At 38.6% G+C, this 22,721-nt stretch overlaps 1 protein-coding gene across 1 annotated transcript; it reads left to right on the forward strand.

Annotated features, from left to right (window-relative positions):
- The first annotated feature begins 696 nt into the window (after nucleotides 1-696).
- On the forward strand, nucleotides 697-10,912 carry slc1a5 (solute carrier family 1 member 5). Its single transcript, XM_063016468.1, has 8 exons — nucleotides 697-1,307; nucleotides 3,134-3,176; nucleotides 4,633-4,695; nucleotides 4,785-4,951; nucleotides 5,096-5,329; nucleotides 8,821-9,015; nucleotides 9,101-9,235; nucleotides 10,230-10,912. Exons 1-8 carry the CDS (start codon nucleotides 778-780, stop codon nucleotides 10,453-10,455), a joined length of 1,593 nt encoding a protein of 530 aa, XP_062872538.1. The 5' UTR covers nucleotides 697-777; the 3' UTR covers nucleotides 10,456-10,912.
- The last annotated feature ends 11,809 nt before the right edge of the window (nucleotides 10,913-22,721 follow it).

A 22,721-nucleotide genomic window follows, 5' to 3' on the forward strand; every position in this document is an offset into this window, starting at 1 on the left:
TTTTCAACGAGCCACATTTGGTGGAAAAACCACGAACCTGGCAACTTCGGGTCGTTATGAAGCCAGGAACGGCTGTAGTTCGAGCATGTTATTTTCGTTCTAAGTTTAAGTAAGCACTAGACCTTACTGTTGCAAATCAGTGGTCTGTATGCGATGTCAGGATATCCTAGTTAACATTTTCGTGTTTTACACGCTTTTTTAGTGCACCCAAAATTCTGCAGACTGCAGTTTACTCATACAGGGGGCTTAATATACGCAATATTTATAATTTAGGTAGCCTATCTGAGAATGTCATTTTGACTTGTCATAATCGAAATAGAGATTTATTTAATAATAATTTAAGATTTGTGACTCTGCAAATGACGAATCCAGTGACGTCATTTGAGACATTTTGTAGATATCTTAAATTCCTGTTCTTACTAGTTAAGTTGTAAATGCAGATATGTTGAATTATTCTGTCTAGTGAAATGTAGTTTTTACTAGTTCGAACTTATTTTGTAGATATCTGAAATTTAATTATGGATAATCAGACGAAATGCATTAAATGGTAAAATGGCTTGTCATACCGGCGTGTAAACCTTACTTCTTACTCCATGCTCTTGGTTGGCATTGAAATAAGAGTCACTGCGGTCTCGCCCTTTGACGTCATGTTTTTTGCGTCAGACGAACGTACGAGCACTTCCAGTGCGTGGAGAGTCGCTACTGTAACTGGTACACAGTCACAGAAGTTTTGCCTTTACTTCGTAATTTAAAGTTCCGAGCTTATTAAGGTCTATAATGGCAGAAGAAAATTGTGTAATTGATGAAATTAGGGCTTTCAACTGCGAGGCGCATCTTGGTGAACCAGTCCGTGGCAATCAGGAGAAAAGCGTGTCGGAGACACTTTCTCAGAAGTTGAAAAGGATTGTTGTGGCAAATTTGCTCGTAATACTGACTGTGGCCGCTGTGATTGTTGGGGTTTTTATTGGGCTTGGCGTACGAAAAGCAGGATTGACCCAAACTCAGATCATATACTTTGGCTTTCCTGGTGAGCTCTTGATACGACTGTTAAAAATGATTATCATTCCCCTTGTTGTATGTAGCCTAGTATCAGGGGCAGCTAGCATTGACCCTAAGGCATTGGGCAAACTAGGTGGTTGGGCGATGCTGTTCTTTTTAGTAACCACGCTGATTTCGTCTGCTATTGGCGTTACTATGGCACTAATCATTAAGCCTGGATCATCTGAAGGTGCCAAACCAAAAATAACCACAAATGACATTGTCCCTGAGGCTAAAGAGGTTGTGGATTCCTTTTTAGATTTGATAAGGTAAGTAGCAAGTCTGACTTCTAGATAGTTGGCTGTACAATGTGCGTGGATTGGGTTAAAGCCGTGGTACTCCTTTTAACTTCGCTAAGTAGATGACAGGTAATATTGTACCCAAACAGTATAGTCAGTCATGTACTTTTTGCCTCTACAGCTATCGTAACACCTGGTTTATTTACCTGCTGTTTTATAACGTGGCGAATATTGCGTGTTATTAACCAAAAAAACAGTTTGTACTCACCTCAATTTATTTGACCAAGGCGTACTGTAATGGCAACGCTCGATTGCATCAGCTGTCTGTTAATGCGTTTGATTGGGGGGCGGGGCAAATATAGTAGTTGTACACTTTATGATTTTATGTTCGTCAAATCACTGCAAAATATAGTTATTATTGCAGGTTATGAGGCATTGTCAAGCATTGTCCAATAATGTGTTTAAAATGTTATATCCAATTATACCCAATTATTGTAAGGTGGAAATAGTGTTGCTCAACTGATTTTTTTTTTACCATTACCAGTTTATAAAGAATGGAATAAACTGTACATAGACAAACTATCAGGAGCATAATACTTTACTGGCTTGTTCTTTTGAGGCGCAGCACAGAGATGATCACGTGTGTAGAGTAGCTCACTTTTCATCTGACTATGGAAACCCAAAGAGACAAAATGCATGCAATACGTAAACACATACATCAAACATTGTCAGCACACTACACCTTAGAAAAGTCTGTTATACTAACTTACTTGCCGTATGATTACTAGGACCGCCTCGTATTGCATATTGCACCTCATATTTCATACACTACGCAAATGAAAAAATGTTAAATTGCTACACACCTTAAATTTTGCATTTTACAGCAAATTGCATATTTTACGGAAAATGGCTCATTTCATTGTCCGTGGCACGTTTTAATAGGTAGGGCCTTAACTATACACCTACACTAATGGACAAATATATTGACCCCATGCACCACTTGTCACAGAAAATCATTGCAGTTACAAATGCTTTGGGATTCACATGTTTATATATTTTGCTTGCATTAGAATAACACAAAACATAACCACTAAACTCAGTGGATAAGGTACTGCACTAGTAATCGGAAGGTCCCTAGTTCAAGCCCTACCACTGCCAGGTTGCCACTGTTGGGCTCTTGAGCAAGGCCCCTAACCCTCAATTGCTTGGAGTGTATACAGTCACAATTGTGAGACACACTGGACAAATTCAGTGGCACCCTGAACTTAAAGTTTTGTAGTTAAAGCTTTTGAAATGAATACCCATAATGAGTATCAACTGCTCAAGGTCTCTCATAAAAAGCTCTATTTTTGGTCTCATTTGCCCACAGGATGTTCGCCCAGAGTACCTCAATCAAATTGTCCAGTCTGCCTTTTTTATGTTTCAGCAGGGAGGTCCAAGCTGACACTGTCAGCTGCAGTGCTATGGGCTGTAAACTTCATAATGATGATTCGCACAGTGAATTACCTTTGATTACCCTTTCTGTTGCACAATATCTTATATCCCTGGAAAATATTTGCCATTCTTTTCTCCATGCTTAGTAAGGCACGTACATACCGACTTTAAGGTTGAGTAAATTTTCTTCATTTAAACTGGATTGTACAGCATTTTAAATCTAAATTTTCTGAGAACATTTTCAGAAAGAAGTGCAGAAGGGGGCAATATTTTGGGCATAACTGGGCATTCTTTGACTTGTGCAGATCCTGAATAGGACAAAGTGGTGGTAAAACAGACAATGAATGAAAGAATGAATGAATGAATGAATGAATGTTAATTGCACAAGTTGTGTTTATATTTTTTTGTGTGTTTTTTTTTAGAAACATATTTCCCTCTAATCTTGTGGCTGCTGCTTTTCAGTCGGTGAGTGACAAAATAATCTAATAGCTAAATAAGGGATTAGGGCAATAATCAGGGCTGCAATAAAACACATACTTTATTGATTTAAAATGCAGCATAATGCATTTTAAATCATGTACTTGGCAGTTACGTAGAACAGAACCAGTTCAGCATTTAGAATTGTACATTTTATAATGAGTCAGGTGCAAACAGTTCATTACAAGCACTAATTAAACATGCTAATCAAAATGATGTAAGATGCAGTTGGTGTATTAAATTAACAATATTAGTGTAGTTACGATAAGACAAGCAGAGTATTACCGTTATAGTCGGACATGATGTAAAATATCCATTGAAAACACAAATTAAAAAAAAAAGAAAAGTGAGTCCATAAGCTAAGTGAATATAACTGCAGTGGTAGACAAGGTTTTTATGAACATGCTTATGTTATTTATTAAAGTAGTTTTTAATGAATGACTAAGAATACCCTCAAAGAAAATGGCTATAAAAATATCTTGCAGAGTACAAAAGAAAGTTATTAGGATCTGTCAGAAAACATATTGATGTGCAGTGGTACGTTCTTTTAGGCACACTTTTCTGGGCTGTGTACCTGATGCTTCATACCGTAAATGCTAATTGCAGAACAGGTGCTGTGCAAATGTCACATATTTAGTACTGTACTGTAGTTGAGAGACAGCCTGTGAATGTAAGCAACTAGCATACACCGACCAGGCATAACATTATGACCACTGACAGGTGAAGTGAAAAACACTGATTGTCCCTTAATCACGGCATCTGTTAGTGGGTGGGATATATCAGGCAGCAAGTGAACATTTTATCCTCAGTGTTGATGTGTTAGAAGCAGGAAAAGTGGACAAGAATAAGGATTTGACAAGGGCCAAATTGTGATGGCTAGACGACTGGATCAGAGCATCTCCAATACTGCAGCTCTTGTGGGGTGTTCCCGGTCTGCAGTGGTCAGTATCTATCAAAAGTGGTCCAAGGAAGGAACAGTGGTAAACTGGCGACTGGGTCATGGGCGGCCAAGGCTCATTGATGCACGTGGGGAGTGAAGGCTCCCCAGCAGATGAAGATACTGTAGCTCAAATTGCTGAAGAAGTTAATGCTGGTTCTGATAGAATGGTGTCAGAATAAACAGTGCATCGCAGTTTGTTGCGTATGAGGCAGCAAAAGGGGGACAACACAATATTAGGAAGGTGGTCATAATGTTATGCCTTATCAGTGTATGTGTATATTTGATATAACTAAAAACAGAGTATGGCGTTCACTTCAAAATTCACATAAAAACGAGTTTTTCCCACCTAAAAAAGACACCGAGAAATTCTTGATTTATTACTGATTGGTTCTCTTGATATATTACTGAACAGAGCATATTTTGTTTATTTATTCATTATTGTAATTATAAGGCATTGAATGTATTTTGTTACTTTATTGTTCAATTTGTGTTTTTAACCCACAGTATGCTACTGGTTATAAGCCTGAGAAAAGTCATAATAATACCACCAACATCACTTTGGAAAAGGTAGTCTTATAAAATTATATTGTAAAAATTCTGAAGCAAAAAAATGTTTTGAAAAACATGTTTCAGCTAATTTATTGGCCTATCTGTAGATTCCAGTGGGTGGAGATGTGGATGGTATGAATATTCTGGGCCTTATAGTGTTTTCCATGGTGTTTGGTGTGGCCTTAAGGAAGTTGGGCGAGGAAGGAGAGATCCTAATTAAGTTTTTTAACTCATTTAACGAGGCTACCATGGTATTGGTGTCCTGGATTATGTGGTAAGTAAATAAGTAATAAATCTGCTGTTTCAAAAATAAACTTAACAAACCAGTAATGTTTATTTTTGCTGTTCTGCCACTTTTGTGACTTTTAACAATACATATGTTTGGTATCATAATTTAAAATTTGTTGTTGTTTCCTAGGTATGCGCCACTGGGTATAATGTTCTTGGTGGCTGCTAAGATTGTTGAGATGGAGGATATTGGGATGCTGTTTGCGAGTTTGGGAAAGTACATTGCCTGCTGTGTGATTGGCCATGCAGTGCATGGCCTCCTCATTCTGCCACTCTTGTACTTTGTGTTCACTCGCAAGAACCCTTACACCTTTCTCATAGGTCTGATTGCTGCTTTGGCTACTGCATTTGGAACATCCTCCAGGTATAAGATCATTAACACCATGTATTTATTGGAATTATGCATGTTTTGTTTTTAATCAACATTGCTAAAAGCATTTTGCCTAATTTAAACTGTGCCAATTTTTGAGTATTGCAGAGGTGTGGTCCTGTTTCCTGCTTCAAGTACCGTTCTTTAGGAAATATGTGCAGTGAGAGGACTGAAGTTATCCAAAAACTATCCTTTCTCTTACTAGTTACCTTTTTAAAAAGCCCAAAAAGGAGCAGATTAGGAGGCTTGTGGCATTATTTCCAAATATTCCTAGCAATGAATGTAAATTTATATTTACAGATTTGATTGTAGAAACCCACATTCAAATCTTTTTAGAAGTGGCTGCCTTGCAGGGATGAGACTGTTTTCTTTAAATGTTTTCCTTTAAAGTTATTTACCAAAGATTATTACTGATGCCCCCAGGACGAAGATTGGCATACGGTTTACTGATAAAGAGCTTGTGCTTTACCATAGGCACCACAGAGATGTCTTGCTATATTAGGTAGCTTTCTATTTTTAAGTAGCCTTTGAAAGCACACTGGTGATACAAACTGCTGTTTAATTTTATATTTGATATTTTTAGTTTGTCAAACTATTACTGAAAATAGATTCTTCAGTCAGTATGCATGTGGCCAAATGACAAAAAAGCATTTATGATTTGTGTTGGTTAGGTTGTCTTAGGTTGCCTCTACAAGCACCAAATACATCGGTTGCAGGCTAAATGAAGTTGGTTAGAAATTAAAAAGTTTGAAATGATCCAGTGTTGCCAGCGAGCAACACTATAGAGTTTCTTATTGTGTATTCCAATTTGCTGGTGCATCTTTGCTAAAAGCAGATTTTTCATTATTAGTAGGAATCTTACAGGTTATGCAGTCTGATGAACACCATATCTACAGAGAAGCGTATATGTGATAAACGATGGCATATGGCCAGAGCGTGCCCTCTAAAAAAAAAATAAATAAATAAATAAAATAAAACAGCTAGAAAAGACCAACTAACTTTTTCATAGAGTATGCAATGCTGAGTTTTGTATGGGTCTCCATTGATGAATCTCACAGCTGAGTGAGGCTGAGTCTAAGGATTTAGATGCATGCCTATAAATTATAGAATGGTTATATACGATGGATAGTAATAAAAAAAAAATTTAATTTAACTGACAAAAATAGAAAGAAAAGATTTTCACTGTTTTCACCCCTCAACTTTAATGCAATTTGTAAATATAAACACATTTAGAATTTGATGCCTGCAACACACTCCAAAAAGTTGGAAAATAGACATGTGTATCCTATTAATGAGACTTTAATAGCTTGGAAATAGGACATGTTGCAATGTTGACCACAACTGTAAAGGTATTATGTGTATATAATTAAATGAAAATATATAACAAGAAGTCTTTATTATTAAATGGAGCTTTAATGATAAAATAGCAATTTAATAATTTTTAATTAGCTGACAGTGTCCACGTGCACTATTATTACCCTTTTGCCTTTATAACCTCTAATAAGTCATTTTGGTAAGTCAAGTGGTAACAAGTCAAGACAGATTTATTTGTATAGCGCTTTTTTTTCTTTTACAAATTATTTTCAGGACCAAAAGCCCCTGATGAGAAGCTTAGGGTAACAGTGGCTGGCTAGAAAAAAAAAAAAAAAAAAAAAAAAAAGCAAGAAAAAAAGCTAGAGGGACTAAGCTCAAAATGACCATTCCTCTCTGGATAGCCTAGAAGATAACAAGTTATAGTTGTTATAGTTGATGAAATAGACTAAATACTGTATGTACAAATAAAATTAGTCACTTTATTAAGTAGAAAGGCATAAACAGTTTAATCAGTTCATCATCTTTTAGTTCAGTCAGTGGTAAAATAAAGTCTGGTGAGCTGTGGACATTGTGAGTGCAGTCCCATAGATTCCCAACATTTGCAGCCTTGAACCTACAGGCTCCAGCCTAAGGTTGGTGCAGGGTTTCACATCAGAGCCACTCCATATTATTATAGCTTAAATGAAAGAGAGAACCTCCCTGGTTTGTAAAGACTAATCAAACACATAAGTAAATGAGTGTGTTTTTAATTGGTCTTGAGGGTTAAGGCTGAGTTTAAATCCTTAAAAGATGTAAAGAGATCATTCCAAAGATGTGGGGCTGTATATAAGAATGCTCTTGCCCCTGCATTGATTTTTAATTCTACTAACTAATTGTAACCCTGCACCTTAAGTAAATGGGCTCAATAAGCTTACTTAAATACTGTGGAGCCAGCCCATGTAGCACTTTGTATGTTAGTAAAAGTGTATTGTTTTTAATGCAGAATTTAACTGGCAGCCAGTGCAGATTCAATAGATTGGGACTCAGAGCTTGTTTGTGGATTTGCAGAGCATCCAGTTTTATGTAAATGTGGAGGAAGAAAGTTACATGACGTTCAGTCTTTAAACTTTATGTTGTTTACACAATCCTCAATGGTACTGATTGTGTTAATTTTGTTAGGTTTGGCTGATATACATGCAACTGTGCATCGTCTGCATAACATGCCATGTTTATAAATAATTGTTCCTGCTAAAATATGTAAATAGTGTACATAGTAGAGGTCCCAACACTGACCCCTGTGGAACACCATGCTTTTTGTAGTTTCTAAGCATTTATTATTTACATGAGCAAATTGGGTGTAGTCAGTCAGATATGATTTAAAAGAAAGTGTCAGTACCAACACCTACTGTATTTTCTAGCTTATCCAGTAAAATATTATGATCTACAGTAATAAACACTGCACTAACATCTAATAAAACAGGAAAAGAGACATATTATCAGAAGACATTTACTACACCAATTAATCCAGTTTCAGTACTGTGTTTGGGTCTAATAAATAGTATTTATGTGTAGGTTGGGGCAGGATTGTTGGGAAACTGTTTTTTGTTCTAGAATTTTTGAAACAAAAGGAAGGTTTGATGGAGACCTATAATAACAGCACACATGGGTCAAAAATGCTTTTTAATCAGAGGTTTTATACTGTCACATTTAAAATATTTGGTGGTTGGTGGGGTGGTTCCAGAAGAGATTAAAACACTTTTGCCACTGATACTTTGATACTTTGTGGCAGTTAAAGGTGTGCTGTAATAATTCAGACAAGTATTTTTTGTCATCCTTTTTCATCCTTAATTAAAAATACCACTGGCAGTGCTTAACTTAATTTGGGAAGGGACACCTTAGTTGTTAAGGTACTGGACTAGTGAATAAAAGCCATAAATGTAAATGTGTTGCACCAAGTGCCCTGATTTGAGTTTTAAGAAGCAAAAAACCATTGAGTGCACTTGAGGTGGCAAAGCGGTCTGTTAGCCCACTAAAGCTGTGATCTGTGTTTTAGATGTATAGATTTTCTCAGAGTACTTTAATTATGCTTTCTATGCAGAAAGTGTTTTTATAGTTTATAATACAGTAAATACTGTATTTAATCTAAATGTGTTTGTAAGTGCCTCACCTCAGTGATGTTTGTATCTGCTTAGTTCTGCAACACTGCCACTAATGATAAAGTGTGTGGAGGAGAACAACGGTGTGTCTAAGCACATCAGTCGCTTTATATTGCCTATTGGTGCTACTGTTAACATGGATGGAGCCGCCTGTTTCCAGTGCGTAGCAACTGTCTTTATTGCCCAACTTAACGACATTCCACTTAACTTTGTCCAGATCATCACCATATTGTGAGTGCAAACATCCAGTTGTTAATATTCTGATGCTCTCTAGTGATTACGTAAGGCTTAAATGTTTGTGACTTTCCTGTTTTAGAGTGACTGCCACAGCTTCAAGTGTGGGAGCTGCTGGGATTCCTGCTGGAGGTGTGCTGACTTTAGCTATAATCCTGGAGGCAGTAGGACTGCCCACCTATGACCTTTCGCTCATCTTGGCTGTAGACTGGCTTGTGTAAGTACAGTGTGGACATTATTAAAAGTCTGGCTTACAAGGTTTTTTTTGTTTTTTTTAGTAAAATTAGATTTTGTTTAAAATTGCGAAATTGTACTTATTGGATTGACTTAGATTGTGTGAGTAATAAAAGTATAAAATTATGAGAAAAAGTAATTGCCCTGTTCCAATTCCCTGTTAATATTTAATAGTGCTATAAAACTGGTGAGGACAAAAACAAAATAAAAGACTATCACTTACTACATAAACTGCACAGATACTGCTGTTCCAGTCAGGGTGGTACTTTTTTTTACTAACAACAAGCCAAAGAAGCATGCATTTATGCAGAAGGACAGATAGCAAATAAGAACTATTTAGGCTGAAGGTGAGACTGAGTGAAAACAAAGAGGCCTAAAGAAGGAAGCTGAAGGGAATGCTTCAACAAAACATTAAAAAGGAGGTGTGCGTTGGCATGAAGCAGATTACCGGCTTCAGGGCAAAACAACAACCAGTTTGGGGGCCTTTTGTACAAAGCCACCAAGCTCAATATGTGTACAGAAAGTGGATAAAGTTCTGTCCTCTGATGCTGTCTCTTCAACAGCTGGGTCATTACACAAGTCCTGTCATAGCATTGCCTTCATTATTGTCATAAAATTTTCTGGTGACTCTCATCACATGCCCAAAGTATCACAACTTGCAGGACTTAATGCTCCTTCACTGTTTTGGCTATCTGGTAAATTTGCTCAGTTCTACCTCCAGTTTTCTGATGTATTTGTTTTCGAACACCTGTGTTTTTCTTTCTCTTTCTTCAGTGTCCATGCTTCACATCTATTTGTGTGTACTGAACAGACCAAAGCTCTTAACAGTTGTAGCTTGGTGACAGTGCTATTGTCTTTCACAGCTTATCTGCAATAACAGATGCAATTGGAATATGGGCATTTACTTTTACAACATGAGTGTATTTGTATGAAACAACTGTATAATGATTTTATCCACTTTTTATAATTTTTTTTAGTGACCGCACGTGCACAGTCATTAATGTAGAAGGTGATGCCTTTGGGGCAGGGCTGCTGCAGTACTTTGCAGATCGTACCAGTAAAAAAGCTGAGTTGGAGCTGAGTGAGGTGAGATTGGAAAAAGGTGGCCATCCCATGAAACCTGAACATTCTCCCCTCATTGAAAAACCTGCTAAATTGGAAGTTGCTGGATTACAGCCTTACAATCAAGAGACTGTCATGTAAAGATTTTATTTTAAATGTACCTTTTTGCATTTAGTTCATAGTAAATCAACTTGTACTGTGACCTTACTTAGACAATCAGACAGTAAAACATCTTATGCTTCTCAGGTTCTGTATAAGGTTTTTACATAATGAAGCAAGGAAGATTTAAAACTTTATCTTAAATGATGTGTTAATCATTTAATTTATATGACTATTTTCTTTTTGTTTTTGTAGTGGTTATTCTATTTTACATGTCTTTGATAGGCTGGCCCTGGCTGTCTGATGCTCAATTTCCTATTGTCTGTACTGTTAAACTAGTGAGAAGTATGCATGCTGTTAGACCAAAGACCCAGTGACAACACTACTTTATACTCCAGTAATAGAATGTTTTATAGGCATTATTCATACGCACATTTTGTTTATAAAGTTCAAAACTAAAACCAGAATACATTTGAGTATTAAAAAGTGACCTCTGTGATTGTGACCTCTGTGACAAACTGTTTGAAAGGTCTGTAAAGTTCCCCATACAGATGTATCCTTCACATTGTTCTCATTAACTTCCAAAATGGCATGTACTGAACATCCTGGATGCAGTTATATGACTGTAAATTTGTGTACATGTAAACCAATTTACAAAATGTTGGTGTGCTTGGTGAGTGCATGAGACAAAATCAGCTAATTTTAAAAGGATGTTTTTGTTTCTGTAGATATGTTCCAACCCATTTACCAATTCTTACACTTTAATAACATGTCTTATATTACATATGATACATTCAAATCCTATTTCTAGAACAAAAAATGTAATACAAGTTACAAAATGATTGTTGTGACATATACATGTGACATAAAAGCTTAAAATAGTTACAATAGAGGCCACTTGACCTCTAAGTCACAATAAAAAATGGCTAAAGTTGCTCAATTAATTTAACTGGTCCATTTACCTTAAATAAATATATTTTTGTTGTTCAATTTAAAGAATATTTAAACAAATGTAATCAATAAAATCCATATTAAATATACTATAAAAACAACTTGTTCATATCAGTACAGAAGTTGCACCTTGGCTTATTAAAGAAGCAAATATGTTGATCCCATTTCAGTGTCAGTTTATTTACTTGTAGTATGAATACCAAAAACTCATACAGTCTCCAGGCTGTACTTAATATCATTACTGAAAATTTTTGTTTTAGGGATGTAAATATAGCTTAGATAAAGACCCTGATTACACTCCAGGAACAAAGATGTGGAGAGGGATGAGTCAAGTGAATGTGATGATTCACACTGATTTATCGCAACCAAACGTGAATCCAAGACTGCAAAATACAAACATCCAAGAAAAAAATAAGAATTTTAGTGAAACCTTTGGAACTCCCAGGTGCACATTTAAAGGACAGAGTGTCACCCCTCCAGACTCCACTATTAGTATTTCAGAAAGTTTATAACAGCAAAAATGCTAAAGTTCCTGATGGAACAAACAAATTTGTATAGTGTAAAAAACCTAAATGTCAAAGAAATGTTAACACCACTGTTTAAGAGCTAGAAATATGATTCGCTTTTACCTGTGCATGTGTCTTTGTAAATTCTGGTTCATTGTGAGTACTAGTAAAAAGTCTCATGGTGGCTGACCTGTTATGCAATCATGTTCAGACCCTGCTCTCATGTCTACATTTCACTGACAGCACTGATTTGTTGGCAAGAAGGGGGTAACTGCTGGAAAATTAGTCAACAGCTTGATATGTTTCACAAACAGTGCTTGGATATCACCCCAGAAGAGTACAACTTTATTGATGGACAAATGTTGCATTTTAGAAGGACATCCAGTAAAGCAGTATGTGAAGGGCAAGTCACACCCCTGGGCATTAAAATTTTGGGGTCGATGCTGTTCCCCAGGAATCCTCTGTAATTTGGAGGTCTGTCAGCATGGCTCTGGGAATGAAACCTTACTTGGCATAGAATGTGGTGATGTGGTCAAACTGTGTGAAAACTCCCATCAAACCAAAACTTCAAAGCATTTGTTGACTTTTTTTTTAGCAACACTGGTAGCAATCATAGCAACCGCTTGGCAGCCACCTTGAAGATAAAAAAACTCTTGCCAAGACAGGCAGAGAATCAGTTGATGCCAGAGTTGAGAAAGAAGTTGTTTTGTCATATCACTGGACAATGGCAATGCAAATAACATTCTACTGTCCACTTGAGCCTCAAGACAAAGCATGATGCTGGAGCAAATCAGACAAAGCACTTATGGACATCCACAGGCCACACATTGTGAAGGAGTGCAGCACATTCATGGGGATTTAGACCTGGTTGATGTGTGCATTGCAAAGTAGTGGTGCACCATGTGGTCACAGAGATACCAAGCCAACATGTTAGGCCTTGTGAATGCATGGTTGATCTAAAAACCATGATTTTAAACTACTTGAATAATTTGAATGATTTTAAACTACGTGTCCAAAAGCCGTCGAAACAAAGGAGCTTCCTAGGAGCGGTTGTGATTCTTGTGTATTCTAAAGGGGGCTAAAATGCTTTACAGTAATTACTGATGATGGTTCCAATATGGTTTTGTTTCCCTTCAGCGTTTCTCACCAATTTATCAATATGGAACAGTTTTCACTATGTAGATTTTTTTAAAGTTCTCGACACAAGTCTATTTCTTAGTTTTCTATGGCTACAGTAGCTTTTAGAGGAGACTTGTAACATGAAGTAGCCTTATTTACAGTAGTGTTCAAAGAAATAGCAGTGATTTTAAAAAAGTGAATAAAGCAGAAAAACATTATTATAACTTTTATTTCCATAAATGCAAATGCACAGAAAATACTACACTTTCAATTCTAATTCAAAACATCAACAAAATGTAGCCAGTTTGTTTTAATCCTTTACAGAAAGTTAAGAGAAATTAATATTAGGCTGTTCAAAAAAATAGCAGTGCCAACATTTTTCTTTAAAAACTCAAAAAATGTATGTATAAACTGAAAAAAAAAAAATTGAGGTTTCACTGAACTAATATTTAGTGGCATAACAATTGTTTCCAAGATCTGTGTTGCATGGAGTTGACCAACTTCTGGCACCTCTGAACAGGTATTCCAGTCCAGGATGATTAGACTACATTCCATAGTTCTGCAATTTTGGGTTTTGCCTCAAAAAACAGCCTATAATTTGCTGCACTTCTTTGTTTGTTTTCCCCTCTACAATCAACTTTTTAATCAAAGTATGCTGTTCATCAGAATAATGTCTGGAACAACCCATTTTACCCAGTATTTCAGAAGAAAATGCGCTATGATGTCATCTTTTCCAGGGACGTCCATGTAAGAGAAGAGGGTACAGGTACTGGACTGGCCTGCTTGCAGTCCTGACCTGTCCCCAATAGAGAATTTTGAAACTAAAAAATGCGACAACGACAACCTGTACTGTTGCACATTTTAAGATGTGTTTGCAGGCAAAATGGGACAAAATAAAACCAGAAACATTAAATCGCTTGGTCTCCTCTGTGCCAAAACGTCTTTTAAGTGTGGTGAAAAGGAATGGCAACATTACAAAGCTGTAAATGCTTTACTGTCCCAGCTTTTTTTGGAATGTGTTGCAGGCCTGAAATGCAGGAATGGATGTTTATTAGCAAATGAAATAAAGTTGAGCAGACAAAACATGAAATATCTCAGGTTCATACTGTCTGCAGTGAAATAAAAGTCAAAGTAAATGAAAGAAACTGTGTTTTTTTTTATTATTTGCATTTTCCATGCTGTCCCAACTTTTTCTGCACTAAGATGAATTACATTAATTGTGGCTGCTGCTTCTTTTTCACAACCATTATGTATTAATGTAGGGTGGTATGTATTACCACTTTGTGTGTTGCCATTTCTTTTCACCACACTTAAAAGACGTTTTGGCACCGAGGATACCAAGTGATTGTGTTTCAGGCTTTATTTTGTCTCATTCTTCCTGTAAACACGTCTTGAGATGTGCAACAGTTTGAGGTCGTCGTCGTTGCATTTTTTGTTTCAAAATTCTCCACGTTCTCTATTGGGGACAGGTCAGGACTGCAGGCAGACCAGTCCAGTACCCGTACCCTCTTCTTCCGCAGCCATGCCTTCGTAATGTGTGCAGCATGTGGTTTTGCATTGTCTTGTTGAAAAATGCATTAATGTCCCTGGAAACAGATGATGCCTTGAAGATCTCAATCTCAATGATCTCAGATCCCAATGTGCTTTTCTGCATTAATGCTGCCATCACAGAAGTGTAAATTACCTTTGCCAACGGCACTGACACAGCCCCATACCATGACAGACCCTGGCTTTTGGACTTGTAGCTGATAACAGTCTGGATGGTCCTTTTCGTCTTTGGTCTGGAGCACACGGCGTCCATTTTTTTTTCCAAAAAAGACCTGGAATGCTGATTCATCTGACCACAATACACGTTTCCAATACATGGTCCATCCTAGATGCCTCCAAGCCCAGAGAAGTTAACGCCACTTAACATAAGGTTAACATAAGTGGCATTTGTGCAGGTAACTGTACTGTAGTGCATGACAAACGTTTGCCAAAATGATCCCTTGTCAATGTGGTTATATCAGCTATTGTTATTGATGCAGTGCCATCTGAGGGATTAAAGATCACTGGCGTTCAGCTTAAACTTGCGCCCTTGGCTTTTACGCGCTGAAATTCCTCCAGATTCCTTAAATCGTTTAATGATATTATGCACTGTAGAGGAAGAAATATGCAAACCTTTTTCAATCTTTCTTTGAGGTACATTGTTTTTAAACATTTCAATAATTTTCTCACGTATTTGTTGACAAACTGGAGATCCTCTGGCCATCTTTGCTCATCAAAGACTGATTACAATCACCTGTTGACATCACCTGTTTGGAATCACATCATTATTTAGTTTTTTCACCTCATTACTAGCCCTAAATTGCCCTTCTATCTATCTATCTATCTATCTATCTATCTATCTATCTATCTATCTATCTATCTATCTATCTATCAGAAATACTATGTGCACTAGTAAAACATATTAATTGTTTGTTGTTGGTATAATCCAAAGGAACTAATAAATGCAAAGTAATATTTCTTAAACATTATTTTCTTGGGATATGGAGATAGTAATGTAAATGTATTGAAATAGCTAGTTCTTCTGTTTTCTTTTCCTTTAAGAAGAAGTTTTATATATAATTAGAATGATTTTACTTATAATAATTACTTTTTATAATAATAATATTATTATTTATTATATTTATTATTATTACACTTATTTCAATTTAATTGTTATTTCTATTAATGTTTTTGTTGTTGGTGGTGGCGGTGATTTGGATAGCTATGAATAGATTAAATAATAGTGACATTATTTCGGTCACTGCTCTCATATTTTGGCCTAATATTACAAAGTTTGTGGGTTTTGCACGTTTCCCGCTGTGGAAGTCAGAGCGAACACGTCTGGAAACATTGTAGTTTCGGGAAACAGTCGTACTTCTGGTGTTTTTTAGTTTAATGATGCATCGTACTATGGTAGTTTAATGTAACCTCTGTCGTCGTTCGGGAAACGCACCCCTGGACAATTTAGTGTCTCCAATTTACCTCAATTGCATGTCTTTGGACTGTGGGAGGAAACCGGAGCTCCCAGAGGAAACCCACGCAGACACGGGGGGAAACCCACACAGAAAGGACCCAGACCACCCCACCTGAGGATCGAACCCAGGACCTTCTTGCTGTAAGGCGACAGTGCTACCCACCGAGCCACTGTGCCACCCTGCGAGTCGTTTTAATGCCAAAACTTGGTCATTATTCCTTTGATCACGTTACTGACTTGTGCAATCCACATTAAACATAATTGTTAGAACATCAATAAATCTTGGTGCTCTGATTTACCCATTTGTGTCATTTCCTGTTATGAGTCTGAGAGTCATTCATTCACACAATTAGAGTATTCTCCACTTTATTGCAGGGAAGATTGAATTTATATAGATGGAGATAATGTGTACACGAGAATGTCAGCCTAGGTCCAAGTTTAGTGGAATTGTATTGAGCAGACACCAAAGAGAAATATTTACAAGCAAAGAACCAAGCTAATGGTTAGGAGTATTGGGTTTGTTTAACATTTAGAAGGCGAACAGAACCTGTTGAACTATTACTGAAATGAACATTGTTGTAACACAGAGGTCAGAGTTAATAGACACCTTGCTGTTAACAGTTCCTCTCTTTCAGGCCCAAAATGCCTGAGGTAAATAAGGTAATTGTCTCTGGGCCAGGGGATGAGATTCATAACAGAGTTTTGGACACAGCTCAGGAGACAGGGTCCAAAGAGGATAATACACAGGTTAGCAGAATGGGAATTAGGGAGAAGATCCATGGACCCCAAACTCTGAACAGGAAAATATTTTGATGATAATCCGCCACTAAAAAGCAGCATGAGGAATTTAGAAGGTACAAGATAGGTATCAAACTGCGACTGGTATAGCCTCAAAAAGGAGGAGTTCAAAGGTATAGCTTCCCAATCTTGGGAAAGAGTGCAACAAATAAAGCATAAGGTATTACTGTGGGATGAGAGGTAACCCTGCATGGGAGAGAACACTATTACCCTTGCATTGTGCTAAATTTGGGAAATTCAACTCCCTGAAATTTTTTCGAATGCCAGTTGGTCATACAGATGGTAAAGGAGTCATTACTCGTGGTTACACTGATGAGTTAAGTTTTCCTCTTTTCCACAAAGCAGAAATGACAATAAGGAAAGTTACAAAAGCCAAGGTTGACAAAGTGTATCTAGGGGAGAAAATATGAGCAAAAAATCTAAAAATGAAGCCAGTAATAAGTAGTCAAGATACAGTTAATCTATCCTACAGTCTACAGATAAGAGATTATGTGAGTGTGTATGTGGTCTAGCTAGACTATGTTGGTGAATGTGGAATGTGTATGTACTAAAATATGAAAGAAAAGACTACATATTCCAATATTCCAATTATTGTCATAATCAAAATCACAGTTGTGTGAAGCAGGCAGTGTTAGGCACAGAGGTGCTAAGAGTCGTCTGTTGGGCATCACTTGAAACTTGAGCCCAGTCTGCATCACAGCTTCTTTAACCTTCCTGGCACGGTGGCTCAGTGGGTAGCACTGTTGCCTCACAAAAGGTCCTGGGTTCGATCCCCAGGTGAGGCTGTATGGGTCCTTTCTGTGTGGTCTGCATGTTCTCCCCGTGCCTGTGAGGGTTTTCTCCGGAGTTCCAGATTCCACCCACATTCCAAAGACATGCAAGTGAGGTGAATTGGAGATACAAAATTGTCCATGACTGTGTTTGACATTAAACTTGTGAACTGATGAATCTTGTGTAACAAGCAGTGGCGATTTCTCTAAGACTGCAAGGGAAGCTCAGCTTCCCCTAAAATGTCAAAAATTAAATGGTCAAATATGTACAGTTGTGTTAACATTTCATTGACTACAAATGCATTAGAACACGTTCATCTCAAAGACGAGTTTGTTCAGAATCAGCTACTTATCACAAATCGACTGACTCGAACTTTGCATACATTCCCATGGTGTCAATGCATTTGCCTGTAGAAGCTGAGCGTCTATTCACTTCAATGGGGCTGCATGGAACGTTTTTTTTCATTGCTTCAAAACTCCCCGGTCATTGGATAAATGCCACGATTTTGTCCCGCCCCTGGGGGTGAATGGAGCTGTGGGCGGGTCTGGACGCTGAGCTTCTGCAAGATGATTGGAGGATCAGTTGAAAGGCTGAATCAGCTATTTTGAGATCTACACCTTCACTTAATCACTGGGAGCTTCAGTCCCATCACGGATTTTGCGAGTGAAGTCGAAAGACAAACTGCAACCCATTTCAGGCCATTTTCTTGAAAAGGAACAGAGGGCAGAATTTATGTATAAATAAATTGACAAATTTTATGATGTAAAAGTTACAGTGCTTGTAACTTTTATAGTGTTCATTTGTATTCCTGGTTAAGGTAAGCTTCTGGTTAAAGTGTATATTTTTTGCTGTAACTTGTTCTAGACTCTATCTTTGTAACTTTGATTATTAACATTGCTAGAATTGAAGTAGCATTTAAGTAGCATTTAACTATTGTTAAATAGTCTGTTGATGCATTAATCTGTGTTTTGCTGATTGGTGAAGTGGCTTCAGGTGCCTTTTGTTAGAGGCCTAGGTGTGAATTGAGGGGCAGGGCTAAGCTTAGTATAAAATTAAATCTCCGCTACAGACGGTACCGTCTGTAGCGGCTGGTCTTCTCTATCACTAGGTTTTTTTTCTACTAATCTAAACTAACTTGGGTAAGTACTATCAGTCTCACATTGTTTAATCTATCAAACTTTTTCTCAGCATGTGCTACTCAATTATTCCTGTGCTTATATCTCACAGACCCTGCAGACATCAGAGGGCACATTATAGGAACAGCAACGCCAGCAACCTCATCTACCCCCAACTGTTGCAACAGTCTCAAACAGTGGTGGTAGGTGCAGTCTGGAACTGTCAATCAGCCGTCCAGAAAGCTGACTTTATTTCAGCTTTTGCACTTTCTCACAGCCTTGACTTCCTGGCACTGACTGAGACGTGGATCACCACCGAGAACTCAGCAACACCAGCAGCCTTATCCTCTGCCTACACCTTCTCTCATACACCGAGAGGATCTGGTAGGGGTGGAGGCACAGGTTTGCTCCTGACCAGGAAATGGCAATTCACTACTGTGACTGTTTCTCACCTTAACATTTCATCTTTTGAATTTCATGCTATTACTGTTACTTTTCCGATTACTCTTCATATCATTGTCATTTACAGACCACCTGGCGCACTGGGAGACTTCATAGAAGAGCTGGATGTTCTTCTGAGTTTCTTCCCTTCAGATGGAACTCCCCTAACTCTTCTTGGTGACTTTAATCTCCCTACACTTCAGTCCTCCTGCCTTCTTCCTCTTCTTTCATCTTTCGACCTCCTCTTTAACCACAGCCCTCCGACACACAAAGGAGGCAATCTTCTGGACCTGGTCTTCAGCCGTCCAGCTTCTGTTCTGGACCTCACTGTCACCCCACTCCACCTCTCTGACCATCACTTTGTGTCCTTCTCTCTCTGTCTCCCAACTCTTCCTACCTCCAACCACACTTTCACCCTTACAACACGCCCCAATCTTCACTCTTTATCTTCCTCCCTGCTAATCTCCAACATCCTAACTTCACTACCTAACCCTGACATGCTTGCTACCCTTCCACTTAACTCTGCAACTAATACTCTACTTTCTTCTCTTTCAACATCCCTTGATCAGCTCTGTCCTCCTACCCTCAAACGAGGAAAACCTTCTCACCCTGCTCCTTGGCTTTCAGATGCACTGCGCAGCAACAGAAGAGAATTAAGGGCAGCTGAGAGAAAGTGGAGGAAATCTAAGCTCAGTGGTGATCTCCACTCCTACCACGATCTGCTGTCCAGGTTCTCATCTGATGTGACTGCTGCAAAAACATCTTTTTACAAAGCCAAGCTTGAACAATCTGCTGCTGACCCACGTAAGCTTCATGCTATCTTTTCCTCTCTTTTAAACCCTCCTCCTCCTCCCCCTTCTGCCTCTCTCACTGCTACTGACTTTTCAACATTCTTTCAGGACAAGATCGACAAAATCAATCAATCCTTCTCTCCGACTGACCCACTTTCAACTGACCCTCAACCCACCAACACACTCACCAGCTTCACCCCACTCACCATGGATGAGGTTACACAGCTCCTCTCATCCAGCAATCCCACTACATGCACACTTGACCCTATACCATCCACCATCCTCAAAGATCTCTCGCAGGACCTAATCCCCTTCATCACACCCATCATCAACAACTCCCTGACATCAGGTGTTGTCCCTACTGCATTTAAGAAGGCTCAGGTCATCCCCCTTCTTAAGAAACCTACACTAGACACTACAGACATTAACAGCTACAGACCTGTCTCACTCCTCTCTTTTCTATCCAAAATTCTTGAACGTGCTGTCTATAACCAACTATCTGCCTTTCTCACTCAGAATGACCTCCACGATCCGTACCAGTCTGGCTTCAAGGCAGCGCATTCTACGGAAACAGCTCTTGTAGCGGTTACTGAGAAGCTTCATGCAGCCAAAGCAGCCAAACTGTCATCTGTCCTTATTCTTCTTGACCTCACTGCAGCCTTCGACACAGTGAATCACAGCATTCTCCTGACCACTCTCTCCAACCTTGGAGTAACAGGTTCAGCATGGCAATGGATGGCCTCCTACCTGGAAGGGCGCTCCTACCAAGTGTCATGGAGGGGATCCATATCTCCACCATGCACTCTCTCAACCGGTGTTCCTCAGGGCTCTGTACTTGGCCCACTTCTTTTCTCTATCTACACCCGCTCTCTGGGCAAGGTCATAGCCTCCCATGGCTTCTCCTACCACTCCTATGCAGATGACACTCAGCTCATTCTATCATTTCCTCCCTCAGACACGCAAGTCTCAGCTCGCATCTCAGCATGTCTGCGAGATATCTCACAATGGATGTCAGCTCATCATCTGAAACTTAATCCCAGTAAGACAGAGATGTTGCTCATTCCTGGAGATCAGTCTCCAACCCAGGACCTAGTCATTTCTCTGGATGACTCCCAGATCAGACCATCTGATAAGGCAAGAAGTCTTGGTGTTGTCCTTGATAACCAGCTGACATTCTCTCCTCATATAGCCAACATGACAAGATCATGCCGGTTCCTCTTGTACAACATCAGGAAGATTCGTCCATTTCTCTCCAGGGAAGCTACCCAGATTCTGGTGCAATCACTTGTAATCTCACGGTTGGACTACTGCAACTCCCTTCTGGCTGGAGCTCCCATGTCCACGATTAAACCCTTACAGCTCATTCAAAATGCAGCTGCCCGTCTGGTTTTTAACCAACCTAAACACTGCCACATCACCCCACTGCTGCGTTCTCTTCACTGGCTTCCTGTAGCTGCACGCATTCAGTTTAAAACACTGACGCTCGCCTACAAAGCCAAAAATGGACCAGCCCCAAGCTACCTTCGTGGCCTTATCAAACCCCGCTCTGTACCACGCAACCTCCGAGCCTCTAGTCTAGCTCGACTTGAGCCTCCATCCAGGACTAAAGGAAGACAAGCATCAAGGCTGTTCTCTGTTCTAGCGCCCAAATGGTGGAACGAACTTCCTCTGTCTGTCCGAACATCTGAGTCTCTTGCTGTCTTTAAAAAACGATTAAAAACCCATCTTTTTACTAAACACTTAGGCTGACTTGTACTTATTTACTAACATTTTGTTCCATTCTTTTCCATTTAAAAAAAAAAAAAAAAAAAAAAAAAAAAAAAGCAGCACTTTGGTTCTAACAGGTTTTAGCAGATTTGTGTTCTTTGACTGTTGTTTTCCTAAACTTGAGAAATGAAATGTTCACTATAGAAGCACTTCTGTAAGTCGCTCTGGATAAGAGCGTCTGCTAAATGCTAAAAATGTAAATGTAAATGTAAATGTAAGCCGACAATGAGCTTCCCCTCTTTGAAAGACCAGCAGCCGCTACTGGTAACAAGTAACTGCCGTTTCTGTCATGAATGTAACCAAAGTGTGTAAAAACATAACATTAAAATCCAAATAAATAAATAAGTTAGCCTTCCCAGGATTGAGACTTCACAAAATCTAAATCACCAGGTTGATATGGGTGTGTTGGGTTATCCGATAAAATAGGCAGAGAGGTAGAAACTTTTAGTATAGACAATTTTTTTTTTTTTAACTGTCACTGCACAATCACAGGACAGCATGTCCGGGTCACCTGCAGACAAAAGTGTTTAGTTCCCTTTATCAACGAACAAGGAAATGGATTGCAAAAGATTACCCTGAATGGACAAAGTTTAGTGGTTGAACTTCTTATTGATTCTGATCTCAGCCAACAGTGTAGTAACAAATCAACCCAATTTGTACTTGTCTCTAACAATGGTCTTGGTTAATCTTTCCTTGATAGTTTTATTTCCACCACCCCAGATGATTGTGAAATGGAATGTGAAAATGCCAATTACCCTGCAGATACTTACATAACTTTTAAATAACCTTAGAAGTAAATGGATAGTACCTTAGTCACTGTCAATGCACAGAAGAAGACTATATCTGGGAAAGATTCCCTGTGCCAACATCTTCATCACAGTCTCAGCCTTTTCTGTAGCAGTGGGACAGGCTATAACCCATTTAAAAAATGTAAACACAATGACAAGTAAGTATTTCAACCGTCCACAAGATGGCATGTGTTCTTCTAATATACATTAATCAGCCAGGGGTGCGTTTCCCAAAAGCATAGGTGCTAACTACGTTAGCA

This window comes from Trichomycterus rosablanca, chromosome 20 (assembly GCF_030014385.1).
Source record: "Trichomycterus rosablanca isolate fTriRos1 chromosome 20, fTriRos1.hap1, whole genome shotgun sequence".
NCBI classification, from domain to species: domain Eukaryota; kingdom Metazoa; phylum Chordata; class Actinopteri; order Siluriformes; family Trichomycteridae; genus Trichomycterus; species Trichomycterus rosablanca.

Coding starts and splice junctions, on each gene's coding strand:
- slc1a5 (XM_063016468.1), top strand. CDS start 778: ATGGCAGAAGAAAATTGTGTAATTGATGAAATTAGGGCTTTCAACTGC. Junction 4,952..5,095: donor TTGGTGTCCTGGATTATGTG/GTAAGTAAATAA, acceptor GTTGTTTCCTAG/GTATGCGCCACTGGGTATAA. Junction 9,236..10,229: donor TTGGCTGTAGACTGGCTTGT/GTAAGTACAGTG, acceptor AATTTTTTTTAG/TGACCGCACGTGCACAGTCA.